Consider the following 13,880-nt stretch of genomic DNA (forward strand, 5'->3'; position numbering starts at 1 on the left):
ATTTTATTTTTAAAATCTTTTTTAGAGATATAATATATCTTTGATGTTATATATAAAATATGCCGCAAGATGTCGTTTACATATGTTTATCGACAGTTTATTTTCTATCTTCATATTGACGAGAAATTCGATGGAGAATTTTGAATGCGTTCTTGTATGATTTAATATTTTTGTTTACTATTTTTATATATTTATAATAATTAATAAAAAAAAATAATATAATTGAAAAAGAATGTACATTATTCAATGTTTTTTTTTAATTTTTTCTTTCACAAAAGAGTAATTTTAAATAATGGAAGGTTCGAAAGCGGAAAAAAGAATAAAACTTGACGACTCAGAGGAAAAATTAGTGGAACCTAGTTTAGTGAGAATTAATAAGCATGGTTGTGCTCCTCATAACATTCACATTGATAAAAATGAGGTATTAAAAAATATAAACATTTTATCTAGTGCCTTTTTAATCAATTTTTCTTAATAAAATTTTCTTTAAATTTTAAACAGTTTAAAATAGGTCGTGCAAGAGATAATGATGAAATTATTTTGGATGCAATGATATCTAGAAAACATTGTATTTTAAGATATGAAGAAAATGAAGAGTGGACGATCAAAGATTTAAGTTCTTCTGTTACATTTGTTAATGATATTCCTCTAACATTTGGTATGAGTCAAAAAATTTATGATGGAGATATCATACAATTTAGTGCATCTGAAAAATTTAAATATATATTTATTCTTGATTTTAAAGATGAATACAAAGTTAAAAAACCTAAGATAGATGAAAACATATTAGATAATGTTTTTATAGAACAAAAAACATTTGCACAAGATCAAGAATGTCAAAAAAATATTCTTAAAAACAAACTACAAATAAAACAAAAGCAACAAGAGAAATTAAAACAGCAATTAAAACAACTTTTAAGACAACAAAATGTTACAAAAGAAGATACTAAAGATTTGAAGCATCAAATTATATTATTAGAAAATAAAATAAAACATGGTAATGTTCAAGAACAGTATTTGCAAAATATGTATACTGATTTGTTAGAAAAATTAGAAAATGAACGAATAGAATTTGAAAAAAAATTGAATGAAGAAAAACAAAAATGGCAAGAAGCTTTAAATGTGAGTAAACTTGAGAAAGAAATGTTAGAACTAAAAATGAAAGAACAAATGGAAAAATGGAGAGAAGAGCAACAAACTAAATGGAAAAATGTTATGGAAAACAGAGTTAAAGAAGAAAAAAATATACAAGCCCAATTGTTAAATGAAAAAATAATTTTAGAAGAAAAATTAAAAAAAACAGAAAAAGCTCTAAAAGAACAAGCTAAAATAGAAACAATAAATAATGGTATATATTTTTTCATACATATATCAATATTACAAGATATTAAATATTTTATTTATAATAAATTAATTATGTTCTTTCATGTATAGTTGCAGGGACTTCTGATAATTCAAATGATAGTTGTATATTTTTAGAAACAAAAAATCCTTCAGAATTTCAAATTATAGATACAATAGATTTAACAATTCCTACTCAAGTTGTTTCTAAAATTGATGAAAAAGAAAGTGTGCTTAATAAAATTAATGATATAATGGATGAACAATTAACTTGCACAATATGTTCAGAATTATTTGTAAAAGCAACAACATTAAATTGTATGCATACATTTTGTCAACATTGTATAAATGTATGGAATAAAAAAAGAAAGGAATGTCCAATATGTAGGGCATCAGTATCATCAATGAATAGATCAATAGTTTTAGATAATTTTATTGAAAGTATGTTAAAAAATTTACCTATTCAATTCAAAGAAAGGAGAAAAGAAATTCTGGAAGAAAGACAAGGTAAGCATAAAAATAAATATGTAATATTTATATGTCTAAAAAGACATTTAAATAATTTTAAATGTTTTAGCAATGGAGTACAAGAAAAAAATTCGTTGAACAATTACCATGGAAAAAAATAATATTTAATTTATTAATATTGTTATAATAATGTTATATTAATATGTACTGTTTCATATTAACTTTTATCAAAGAATGATAACATTTCATTGTATAAATGTTAGCATTATAAAAGTAAGATATAATAGTAAAAATATGTAAAAATGTATGATTTATTTTTGCTATAAAGTTTTTTAAAAGCAAAAATCTTTTGTCATAGTTGAGTACATAACACAATGAACAATATTATTTGACAAAAAAAATGTAGCTAAGAAAAGAATGATAGCGCTCTCTAGGGGCACAATATTAAACAATTATTATATATACATATATAGAATCATAATCGTGCGAGTTTTCATGAAAATCAGCCAATAAAAGTTTGACGACGTGCGCATTTATGAAAACATGACTTTTGGAGAGTTGTGAATTGTGATACCTAACTATACTGAACGTCGCGTAAATGGCGAAATATATACTACGACACTAGGGTAAAGTGAGATCTTTTTGTGCGGAGGAGTGCTTTATTGGTCCGTTGGTCCGATAAATTTTTCGTGTCGCTGACGGACCAAGCGCGACGATATTGTTACGTTGTTTTTCGCAGTGGAAAACGACACGTCTTTGGAAGGATGGCGACCTGACCCCTTCCGAATAATGGAATACTGTGCACAACGGTACGTTTCTCTATGTAAGCAGGTCGTATCTACCAAACTATAGATAATTATTTCTTATGCATATTGAATTCATGATGTACACCTGCACAGAAACTGTTCTTCTGAATTTCCTGAAGGTTACATAGTGTTATTAAGATAGTGTCACGCTTACAGCCGTCGTCATGACAAACTTTTTTCACCTTTCTTTGTACTTCAACGACAATCGTAATTTTACGATAGTGAATTTATGGTCACGTGTTTTTATTTATTTATTATATATTCATAATTTCTTTAATTAATTTACAATGATTTATGTATTCAAATTTTTCTAGAATTTGTTTCATTATCTATGAAGAAACTAAGGAGGGAGAATGCTGTCAATGTAATTCTTAATATAGATATATCATAAGAAGTTTTATATATTTATTTTCGTTTCTTTGTATTTTTTATTGCTCTTTTGTAAATTAAATATAGTATAGTTTAAGTATTTTCTACTGACATTTATTAGTATTTACTTTTAAATAAAATAATAATTGATACTTATATTTTAATTTATTTTTGGTTTGTTTTCAGATTGTCAGTTTGAAATACATTTAATTGGTGCTATAAAACTTACAAGGTAAGTTATACAACAAAGAAATTTATAAATGTAAATATATTAAAAATATTTGTTTATTTTTATTTATTTAGTATTAAAATTTATTTTTATTTTTTATTTAATATTTTGATTTACATATATTTTCAATATAGTATTCATCATTTTCTTTTATAATATATATTAAGATGGCTGATGTTGATCCTGAAACTTTATTGGAATGGCTGAGTATGGGCCAAGGAGATGAAAGAGACATGCAGTTAATTGCTTTAGAGCAATTATGCATGTTACTACTCATGTCTGATAATGTTGATCGTTGCTTTGAATGGTATGTTATATATATTAATGATATTTGTTATTTTAATTGAATAAAATATAATAAAAAATATCATTTTAGCTGTCCCCCACGCACATTTCTTCCTGCATTATGTAGAATTTTTTTGGATGAACTTGCACCAGATAGTGTTTTAGAAGTGACAGCTCGGGCCATTACATATTACTTTGACCTATCTCCAGAATGTATACGCAGAGTAATAGCAATGGAAGGTGCTGTGAAAGCTATTTGCAGTCGTTTATCTGGAGCTGGATTAGGTTCCAGAACAAGTAGGGATTTAGCAGAACAATGCATAAAGGTATTATATTAATTTATGTTGTTAAATATAATATTATAAGGTATGTGACAGATGTATTGTTATTGTAGGCACTTGAACTTGTTTGTGCAAGGGAAGCTGGTGCTGTACTCGAAGCTGGTGGCCTTCCATGTGCTTTATGTTTTATTCGAGAACATGGAGTTCTTGTTCATAGAGATACACTGCATTCAGCAATGGCTGTGGTTACTCGTTTATGTGGAAAAGTAGAACCTCAAGATAAATCTTTACCAGATTGTGTTGAAGCTTTATCAACATTACTTAGGCATGAAGATGCACATGTTGCTGATGGAGCACTTCGTTGTTTTGCATCATTAGCTGACAGATTTTCAAGAAGAAACACAGATCCTGCTCCATTAGCCTCTAATGGATTAGTTTCTGAACTTTTGTATAGGTATCTCTTTATGATAAATTTTATATAGATATTTATATATTTTTATAGATATCTATATATTAATTAAATATATTATATTTGTATTTATATTTTTATATTTGTATTTATACATAGGTTATCAAATGCAGCAGGGCCTGGTACATCAATAGCAACTACTTCTGGAAATCCAAAAACACCTCCACCTTCTAGTACAGCTTCAACACTTCCTACTCCTGAAGCGAATTCTTGTGCATCTGTTTCTACTATAATTAGTCTTCTATCAACACTTTGCAGAGGATCACCTTCTATAACTCATGACCTTTTACGTTCTGAACTACCAGATGCGATTGAAAAAACTTTAAAAGGAGATGAAAGATGTGCTCTTGATTCCATGAGATTAGTTGATTTATTATTAGTTTTACTTTTCGAAGGAAGATCAGCATTAGGCCGTAATACAAGTGGAGGTCCATCAGGACCTGTATTACCGCGATTTAGACGTCCGGAAAGTGCTGGAGAAAAATCTCACAGACAATTGATAGATTGTATTCGATCAAAAGATACAGATGCATTAATAGAAGCTATAGATTCTGGAGGCATTGGAGTTAATTTCATGGATGATGTAGGACAAACATTACTTAATTGGGCATCCGCATTTGGAACTCAAGAGATGGTTGAATTTTTATGTGATAGAGGAGCAGATGTTAATAAAGGTCAAAGATCATCTAGTCTACATTATGCTGCTTGTTTTGGAAGGCCGGCTATTGCTAAAGTATTACTTAGGCATGGGGCAAATCCTGATTTACGAGATGAAGATGGAAAAACACCATTAGATAAAGCTAGAGAACGTGTAGATGAAGGACATAGAGAAGTTGCTGCTATATTACAATCTCCTGGAGAATGGATGTTACCAAATCAAGAACATAGAAAGCCAGAAACAGAAGCAGAATTTACAGAACCAAAAGGTGATCCAGAAATGGCTCCAGTATATTTGAAAAGGTTATTGCCAGTATTTTGTGCAACATTTCAATCATCTATGTTGCTAAGTGTTAGGAAAGCCAGTTTAAGTTTAATCAGAAAAATGGTGCATTATATTCAACCAGAATTACTTATTGAAACATGTGGTTCTGATAGAATGGGAAACTGTGGTGCTATGCTTGTAGAAGTAATTGCCAATGTATTGGATAATGAGGTAAACTTATAATATTTTTTATATAAATTTATCTTTTTTTCTTAGTTTATTTAAATTTTTTAGATCCTGTCAAATAGATATAAATTAGTATTATAAAGTTAATTAATATTTTAAAATCTTTAGTATTCATGCAGGCAGACAGGCAGCCAGACAGACAATGCTAGTGATTTAGTTAAGATTGTTCACAGGAGCTTGAGATAAAAGCACCATCACCACCACCTCCGCCTTTCAAGCCGATAATTGGCCCAAAATTGCGTTGTCTCGCATCACGCAAGTCTTCCAGTTCCCTGAACTACATTGTTGATAAGACGGTAACGTCTGTTGTATATTTGCCAGTCTCTAGTTGAAACGTCCTTTGTGTCCCCTACATGCTATTCGTAAATCCTACTATCTTTTTACTGATCTCATTAATAATTATGCAAAGATTTCATTTACTATTAACATAATATGTATTTATGACACAATCCGTATAAAGGGTGAGATTTAATAAATATGCGCATGTTTTATATTCCTTTGCTGATAAATTTTTTTTATAATATCATCTATCTCAAAATGTTATTCATAATATGATGTGGTGATCTCTGAATGAATTATCTTATATGCATTAATATGTGAAATCAATGTGCAATTTACTTTTTTGCATAGAATATGAAATAAGAAGAAAATATAAATTTATTAAATAATAACAGCAAAGGACACATACATTTTTCAGTGAATGGCCAGTGTAATTGCTCTAAACAGGTGTTAATCATGATAGATTAGATACAAAGCTGGTTGTCCACTTCTATTGACTGTCTGCCTGCTGATGGGATTAATGGGCATTTGCTTGTGATTTCAATGAATCGCGTAATCATTTTGCTCATACATAGATTTGTGCTGTTATATTCGTGCCATATAAAGTATGATTGAATGAAAAAATTCTAGATATGTTATATAAAATAATTTGTGTAGTACTTATTTTATTTTATATTAAGTTAAGAAAAAAAGATCAAAAATATTTGTTTAATTTAAGTGGATTTTTAATGATAGTAAAAAATTATATTATATAAAACATCTTTATTTTAATCTTAATAGGAGGATGAGGATGGACACTTAGTGGTTTTGCAAATGATACAAGATTTGATGATAAAAGGCAAAGATGAATTTCTAGAACATTTTGCTCGTTTGGGAGTATTTTCAAAAGTTGCTGCATTGGCTGGACCACAAGATGCTGCTCCAGAACCAGAAGCAGAATCAAATCAATCTGAAGAGCAAAGAATTGAAGATGCAAGAGAACTTTTAATTGGAAGAGCTTATCATTGGAGAGATTGGTGTATTTGTAGAGGACGTGATTGTTTATATGTGTGGTCTGATGCAGCTGCCTTAGAATTATCAAATGGAAGCAATGGATGGTTCCGATTTATACTTGATGGAAAGTTAGCAACAATGTATTCTAGTGGTAGTCCAGAAGGTGGAACTGATACGTCAGGTACGTTTTTTTTTTTCTTTTTTTTATTCAATGTCGACACAAAATTCATCACCTATGTCTCGTCCATCTTACCACTATCTTGTTGAAGTGTTTTTTTCACCTTCACACACCCTTCGCGACAGATAAATTGACTCTGCTCAATCACTTTTTTATGTTATATCTTTTTCATTTGTGATTAACTTCCGCGGTATAGTTTAGTAAATAACTGGTTTTACTAACTGCCTACAGGAAAAGGGAGGAACACAGAGTCGCTTACTACTGAAGGTAGGTACCCACATGTTCAACTTTCCTAGTTGTGCATGCTATCCTACCCTTCAGTATACGCCATCAATCGCATGGAGATTCCTTATTTTTGCATGATCTAATGCAACAACATCGGTTCATTAAAAATTTTCACACTATTTATAATTTTATTAATTGTATTGATTACTAGAACGTACATTTTACAGAAAACCGGGGTGAATTCTTGGAAAAATTACAAAGAGCGCGAAGCCAAGTAAAACCAAATTCTGTAAGTCAACCTGTACTTTCACGTCCTGGTACTACCCGTCTAGTTGTAGGAAATTGGGCATTATCTAGTAGAAAAGAAAGCGAATTGTGTATACATAATAGTGATGGTCAACAACAAGCAACAATTTTACGAGAAGATTTACCAGGATTTATTTTTGAATCAAATCGAGGTACCAAGCATTCCTTTACAGCAGAAACAAGTTTGGGTAAGTATATATTTTTAATTCATATTTCCTTGATTAATTTATTATAAAAAATAAATATTTTATTATGAATTATTTTTAGGTCCAGAATTTGCAGCAGGTTGGGCTGGTAAAAGAGGAAAAAGATTAAGATCTAAAATTGAAGCTATTAAACAAAAAGTTAAAATACAAGCTCAAGATATTTATGAATGTTATTTTAAAGCTGCCCAGGCTCAACCACGTGGAGTAGTCGCTAAACTAGGAACGATTGTTAGTCAAATAGAAAAAGCTTGTCAGAAACAGCAATCAGGAAATCGAGAATGGCGTAATATTTTACAAAGTGCATTAGAAGAACTTAAAGATTTATTAAACGAGGAAGGAAGGGTATCTGCGTATGAACTTCATTCCAGCGGACTTGTGCAAACCTTACTTTCATTATTAGCAGCTCCTCCAGGACCACAACCACCTACATTACGAGCAACAAAACTTAGAATGCAAAGAATAGCAGTGTTTAAAAACTGTTTTCATTCGAAAGACGCTAATAAAGAGCATAATTCTGCTAAAATTCTAGTCCATAAATTAGTTTCAGTTTTAGAATCTATTGAAAAATTACCTGTTTATTTATATGATACACCAGGTTCAGGTTATGGTTTACAAATTTTAACAAGAAGATTACGATTTCGATTAGAAAAAGCAGCTGGTGAAAGTTCTTTAATTGATAGGTCTGGTCGAAGTTTAAAGATGGAACCATTAAGTACTATACAACAATTAGAAAATCATTTATTAAAAATGGTAGCAAAACAATGGCATGACCACGATAGGTCAACATTTACATTTGTTAAAAAACTGAAAGATAAAAATAAAATTACTTTCAAATATCAATATGATTTTGATGAAAATGGATTATTATATTGGATCGGTACAAATGCAAAAACATGTACTGAATGGGTTAATCCTGGTCAATATGGTTTAGTTGTTATTACATCGAGTAATGGAAGAAATCTTCCATATGGTCATCTCGAAGATATCTTAAGTCGTGATCCGTCGGCATTAAATTGTCATACAAATGATGATAGACGTGCGTGGTTTTCAATCGATTTAGGAGTTTGGATTATTCCGAGCGCATACACATTAAGACATGCAAGAGGCTATGGTAGGAGTGCCTTACGGAATTGGATGTTTCAAGCATCAAAAGATGGTATAATTTGGACAACATTATATGCTCACGTAGATGATTCATCATTGAATGAGCCTGGTAGCACAGCTACTTGGACGTTAGAACCACCGACTGATGAGACACAAGGATGGCGTCATTTACGATTACAACAAATTGGAAAGAATGCTTCTGGTCAAACACATTATTTGTCTGTGTCTGGATTTGAAGTTTATGGAGAAGTTACCGGAGTTTGCGAGGATTTGGGACGAGCAGCTAGAGAAGCTGAAGCTGGAGTTCGAAAACAACGAAGGTTAATTAAAGCTCAGGTTCTTCGTCATTTAGTTGCTGGTGCCAGAGTAGCTAGAGGTTTAGATTGGAAATGGAGAGATCAAGATGGTGTTCCTCCAGGTATATTTATAATAAAATAAAATAAATTCGTATGTTTTTTTTTGATAGTTTTATTTGGATAAAAGATTTCTTTTATTATATCAGGTGAGGGCACAGTAACAGGAGAATTACATAATGGTTGGATAGATGTAACATGGGATCATGGTGGTTCCAATTCTTATAGAATGGGTGCAGAAGGAAAATATGATCTAAGGTTAGTTGGTACTGGCCTTGATACAGATAATGGAACAAAAAGTAAAAGTGGTGGCGGAGTTTTGACTGGACGAAAATCTAGCAGCACACCTAGTTTACCAGATTGTACTGATACTGTAATGCGTGGATCAGTAGCTTCAACAGATCAAGCAGCAAGTGCAGATAATTTAGCAGTTAAGGTATAATTTGAAGTGTTTATTGTCTTATATATGATATTTATTTATATATGATTATGTATGTATTCTGATTATATTTTATATAAAGTATTGTGATATGTTACTATTAATTAGAGTAGAAAATCATTAATGTTAATTTTATATTTATAATAAATAGCAAGCCGTTGAATCGATAGCAGAAAATGTGTTATCGGTTGCTCGTGCTGAAGCTGTTGTTGCTGTAACCGGTGAAGGCGGAGCAAATTCAACAAGCGAATTATCTGTTGTATTACATCCTAGACCCGACACTACTGTGACAAGTGATCTGGCAACAATTGTTGAGAGTCTTGCCCTTAACACTGATTGTCCTGCCAATAGTAACAGCAATCGTGCATCTAGTAGTTCAAAATCATTTTTTGCAACAGTGCGAGGAAATAAGGTATGATATTTGCATATTTATCAAAGTAATTGTTGTATGTAAAAATTTATAATGTTTTTAAATTTAAAATACTTTTACAGCCAGGATCAGGTTTATTGAGTCTTGAAGCTACTGAAGTATTAGATCGCGTGAGAGAAGGAGCCGACAGATTACGAAATAATACAAATAGTTTTTTGAGTGGAGAATTACTTAGTTTAGTGCCTGTTAGAATTAATGTGTCAGGTGAATTAGAAGAAAATTCATTAAGGATTAAATCTGTTCAAAGGCATCATTCAGGAATTACTGATGGTATGATAATAATAATTAATTATCATATACAATCTTGTTTATGTGTGCCATCTCTCTCTCTCTTTTTTTTTTTTTTTAATATGCGTATCATAATACATAATCATAAATACAATTAGTATTTTAAAAAAATTTCTAAAAAATCTTAATGTTTAACCCTGAATATTGATCATATTTTATATTTAAATTTTTGTTACTGATAAGAAATGTTCTTTGTTGTTATTTACATAAACACTTGTATAAAAGCTAAGTGTGTGTTTCCTCTAAACTAGCTGCCAAAGAATGTAGTCGGGACAAAGAAGCTAGCTCATCTACTCAAAATACAGCAGGTGGTTGTCCTGTTGTTGTTACCAATCCTATGTCTGTATCTGTTCCCAACCTTGCTTGTTCTGATGCTAACAATACTTTGGAACCAACAACTGCAACTGGTTTATTGGAAACCTTTACTGCAATGGCGCGAAGACGAACATTGGGTTAGTGTTTGTTAGTCTTAACAGTTTTATATATTAATAATTTAATTTTAATAAAAACAATTTATTTTTTTAATTAATTATAAGTTTAAATTCATATATTTATTAATAAATTAGTATAAATTATTAAAGAAAATTTTTTCAGGACCTACAGGTGGACAACATATTGCTTCCAATTCTAATACTGGTTCAAATTCACGTGGACCTAATTCTGTATCAAGTTTAGTTCGACTTGCTTTAAGTCCTAATTTTCCGGGAGGATTACTCAGTACTGCCCAAAGTTATCCAAGTTTGACTAGCAGTGGTCAAGTAGCTGGCAGTGGAGTTACAACAACGACTGGACCTGGCCTAGGACAAGCACTTACAATGTCATTAACTAGTACAAGTAGTGATAGTGAACAGGTAAAACTCAGTATCTTTGAAAGTTGCTTTTATTATTAAAATAACATTTATTTTATATTATGAATACAAAATCTAAAGTGAAATATCTGATTCTATATAATGTAATAAGCAGTTATGGCTGCAGGTTAGTCTTGAAGATTTTTTGGAATCTTGTGGAGGCATCGCAAGTTCTAGTGCTAGTGGAGGTAGAACGACAGGTGGACCAACTCTTTTAACTGAATTAGAAGATGATGAAGATGGTGTTCTTGAAGAAGAAGAAGATAATGATGAAAATGATCAAGAAGTACGTCAAAAAAAAAGAATTTTCTCTAAAGAATAAATATTTTCATATACATTTTTTGCGTTCTTTATTTTATAGGAAGATGATGAAGAAAATGAAGAAGAAGGAGATGGTTGTGATGGTGATTATGAGGATGTGATGGTAAGTCGCAATCTTCTCGCAGCATTTGTGGAAGAAGAAACTCCTCAAAATAGTAAAAGACGTGCGTGGGATGATGAGTTCGTTTTAAAACGTCAATTTTCTGCTTTGATTCCTGCTTTTGATCCACGACCTGGACGAACTAATATTAATCAAGTAAATAATAATAAAAATAAAAATTAGAAGTTTAAATAATTATTATATCATTATTGTTATTAATGTTACGAAATATTTTATAGACAACAGATCTGGAAATTCCTCCTCCTGGTAGCGAAACTCAGTTAAATACACGTTCAGGTTCATTATCAATGCCAAGGCTTTGTTTAACACTAAAAGGACCAGGACTTCCTGGAGTACCAGATGTTGAACTACCACTTACAGAACCACATGCCAGTATTTTTCAACAAGTACAAGAATTGATGCAATTAACAGAATTAGGTAGTCGACAAGAAAAACTAAGAAGAATATGGGAACCAACTTATACGTAATATATTTATTTCTTAATATATAACAAAAAATTAAATTTGTACAATTACAATATTTATAATTACACGCACATTATATTTTTTTATAGCATAATATATAAAGAAGCAAAGGATGAAGAATCATCTGGAAGAGCAACACCAGTTGTAACATTATATTCTCGTAATACAGTTCAAAATTCTTCAGTGTGCAGTGTAGAAGACGTATTACAATTATTGAGACATGTTTATGTATTGAGTACTACTCGTGATGACGGTAAACATATTGATTATGAAGAATGTGAAGAATCATGTTGGGTTCATCCAGATGACTTCACTTCAAAAAAAATCACAAATAAAATAGTGCAACAAATTCAAGATCCTTTAGCATTAGCTGCTGGCGCTTTGCCAAATTGGTGTGAAGAATTGGCTAGAAGTTGTCCATTTTTATTGCCATTTGAAACTAGACGGTTGTATTTTAGTTGTACTGCCTTTGGAGCTTCGCGATCTATCGTATGGCTTCAAACTCAAAGAGATGCTATTCTTGAAAGACAAAGGGCACCAGGTTTAAGTCCACGACGTGATGATATTCATGAATTCCGCGTTGGTAGGCTTAAACACGAACGAGTTAGTGTACCTAGGGGAGAGAAATTATTAGACTGGGCAGAACAAGTAATGAAGGTAAATAGATAGTTAATCAAATTTAATATGTATACTATGATATTATTCATTTTTAAAAGAAAAAAATTTTATTTCATATTATAGGTACATGCAAGTCGAAAGAGTATATTAGAAGTAGAATTTGTAGGTGAAGAAGGAACTGGTCTTGGACCAACATTAGAATTTTTTGCATTAGTTGCTGCTGAATTACAGCGTAAAGACTTAGGTTTGTGGTTATGTGATGATGAAGAATCATCTGACACAGATCAATCTCGAATATCTGGAGATCAGATTCGACCTCCAGGATATTATGTAACACGACCAAGTGGATTATTTCCGGCTCCTTTACCACAAGATTCTATAGCTTGTGATCGTGCTGTTCGATATTTCTGGTTCTTAGGTGTATTCTTGGCAAAAGTTTTGCAAGATAATAGATTAGTAGATTTACCATTATCCCGTCCTTTCTTAAAATTAATGTGTCATGGAGACATCACAAACAATGTAAATGAAAAAATTGGTCTTAGTGGAGTAACTCAAGAAAGTATGTCTTCAAGTATGTCGAGTAGCTTTATATCAGAAGAAGGTGAGGCAGATACAGCATATTCTTCATTAGAACCACCATCTTGGTATTCTGGATTACTGGATATTGAGGATCTAGTACTTGTTGATCCAGTGAGAGGTGAATTTTTAAAAGAAATACAAACGGCAATTGCTAAACGTGATAGAACGCTTTCCGATGGTCGTAATTCTGTTGACGAAGAAATGTCATTAAATATTACTCATCCATCCGGAATGTCAGTGCCTATTGAAGATTTGACTTTGACGATGACATATTCTCCAAGTTCTAAAATCTTTGCGTATGATCAAATAGAATTAATAGATGGTGGTGCAGAAATTTCAGTTACTATGGAAAATGCAAGAGAATATGCCGAGATGACAATTAATTATTGTCTTGATCGAGGAATCTCAAGGCAACTAGAATCGTTTAAATCTGGTTTTTCAAAAGTCTTCCCAATGGAAAAACTTCATGCTTTTAGTCCTGAAGAAATAAGGGCTATGCTTTGTGGAGAACAAAATCCACAATGGACCAGAGAGGATTTACTAAACTATACTGAGCCAAAACTAGGCTATACAAGAGAAAGGTAAAAACATCTTAAATACATATATATTATAAAAATAGTACGCAATTTACTAAGAATATTATTAAGAATATTTTTCTTTTTTTTTTTTTTTTTTTTTTTTTTTTTTTTTTTTTTTTTTTTTTTTTTTTTTT

General features: G+C 31.0%; 2 protein-coding genes across 12 annotated transcripts in view; both read left to right on the forward strand.

The window, feature by feature from the left end:
- Positions 1–91: 91 nt before the first annotated feature.
- Positions 92–2,351, forward strand: LOC102676074 (E3 ubiquitin-protein ligase RNF8-like). Of its 2 annotated transcripts, none has more exons than XM_031514435.1 (4): positions 92–421; positions 502–1,348; positions 1,435–1,848; positions 1,922–2,351. In XM_031514435.1, exons 1-4 carry the CDS (start codon positions 293–295, stop codon positions 1,945–1,947), a joined length of 1,416 nt encoding a protein of 471 aa, XP_031370295.1. In that variant the 5' UTR covers positions 92–292; the 3' UTR covers positions 1,948–2,351. The 2 variants fall into 2 exon arrangements, with proteins under 2 accessions (XP_031370295.1, XP_006624252.1); XM_006624189.2 differs by having other exon boundaries at positions 93–421; positions 1,919–2,351.
- A 21-nt stretch (positions 2,352–2,372) lies between these two features.
- LOC102675290 (E3 ubiquitin-protein ligase HECTD1) overlaps positions 2,373–13,880 on the forward strand; it is a 13,334-nt gene continuing 1,826 nt past the window's right edge. Inside the window, exons 1-22 of one of the 10 annotated variants that reach the window (XM_031514432.1) lie at positions 2,374–2,618; positions 2,930–2,979; positions 3,171–3,216; positions 3,381–3,520; positions 3,590–3,824; positions 3,893–4,233; positions 4,348–5,401; positions 5,590–5,712; positions 6,476–6,869; positions 7,098–7,133; positions 7,319–7,585; positions 7,665–9,125; positions 9,210–9,496; positions 9,651–9,911; positions 9,992–10,199; positions 10,469–10,669; positions 10,812–11,068; positions 11,181–11,351; positions 11,427–11,642; positions 11,726–11,970; positions 12,061–12,628; positions 12,713–13,749. In XM_031514432.1, the coding sequence (XP_031370292.1) occupies positions 3,381–3,520; positions 3,590–3,824; positions 3,893–4,233; positions 4,348–5,401; positions 5,590–5,712; positions 6,476–6,869; positions 7,098–7,133; positions 7,319–7,585; positions 7,665–9,125; positions 9,210–9,496; positions 9,651–9,911; positions 9,992–10,199; positions 10,469–10,669; positions 10,812–11,068; positions 11,181–11,351; positions 11,427–11,642; positions 11,726–11,970; positions 12,061–12,628; positions 12,713–13,749 (7,502 nt within the window). In that variant the 5' untranslated portion in view covers positions 2,374–2,618; positions 2,930–2,979; positions 3,171–3,216. Of the gene's footprint in view, positions 2,619–2,929; positions 2,980–3,170; positions 3,217–3,380; positions 3,521–3,589; positions 3,825–3,892; positions 4,234–4,347; positions 5,402–5,589; positions 5,713–6,475; positions 6,870–7,097; positions 7,134–7,318; positions 7,586–7,664; positions 9,126–9,209; positions 9,497–9,650; positions 9,912–9,991; positions 10,200–10,468; positions 10,670–10,811; positions 11,069–11,180; positions 11,352–11,426; positions 11,643–11,725; positions 11,971–12,060; positions 12,629–12,712; positions 13,750–13,880 lie in introns of all 10 variants that reach the window. The other 9 variants (XM_031514433.1, XM_006624181.2, XM_006624183.2 and 6 more) reach the window with 9 other exon arrangements.

The sequence above is a fragment of the Apis dorsata genome, unplaced genomic scaffold, assembly GCF_000469605.1.
Source record: "Apis dorsata unplaced genomic scaffold, Apis dorsata 1.3 scaffold_995, whole genome shotgun sequence".
Classification (NCBI taxonomy): Eukaryota; Metazoa; Arthropoda; class Insecta; order Hymenoptera; family Apidae; genus Apis; species Apis dorsata.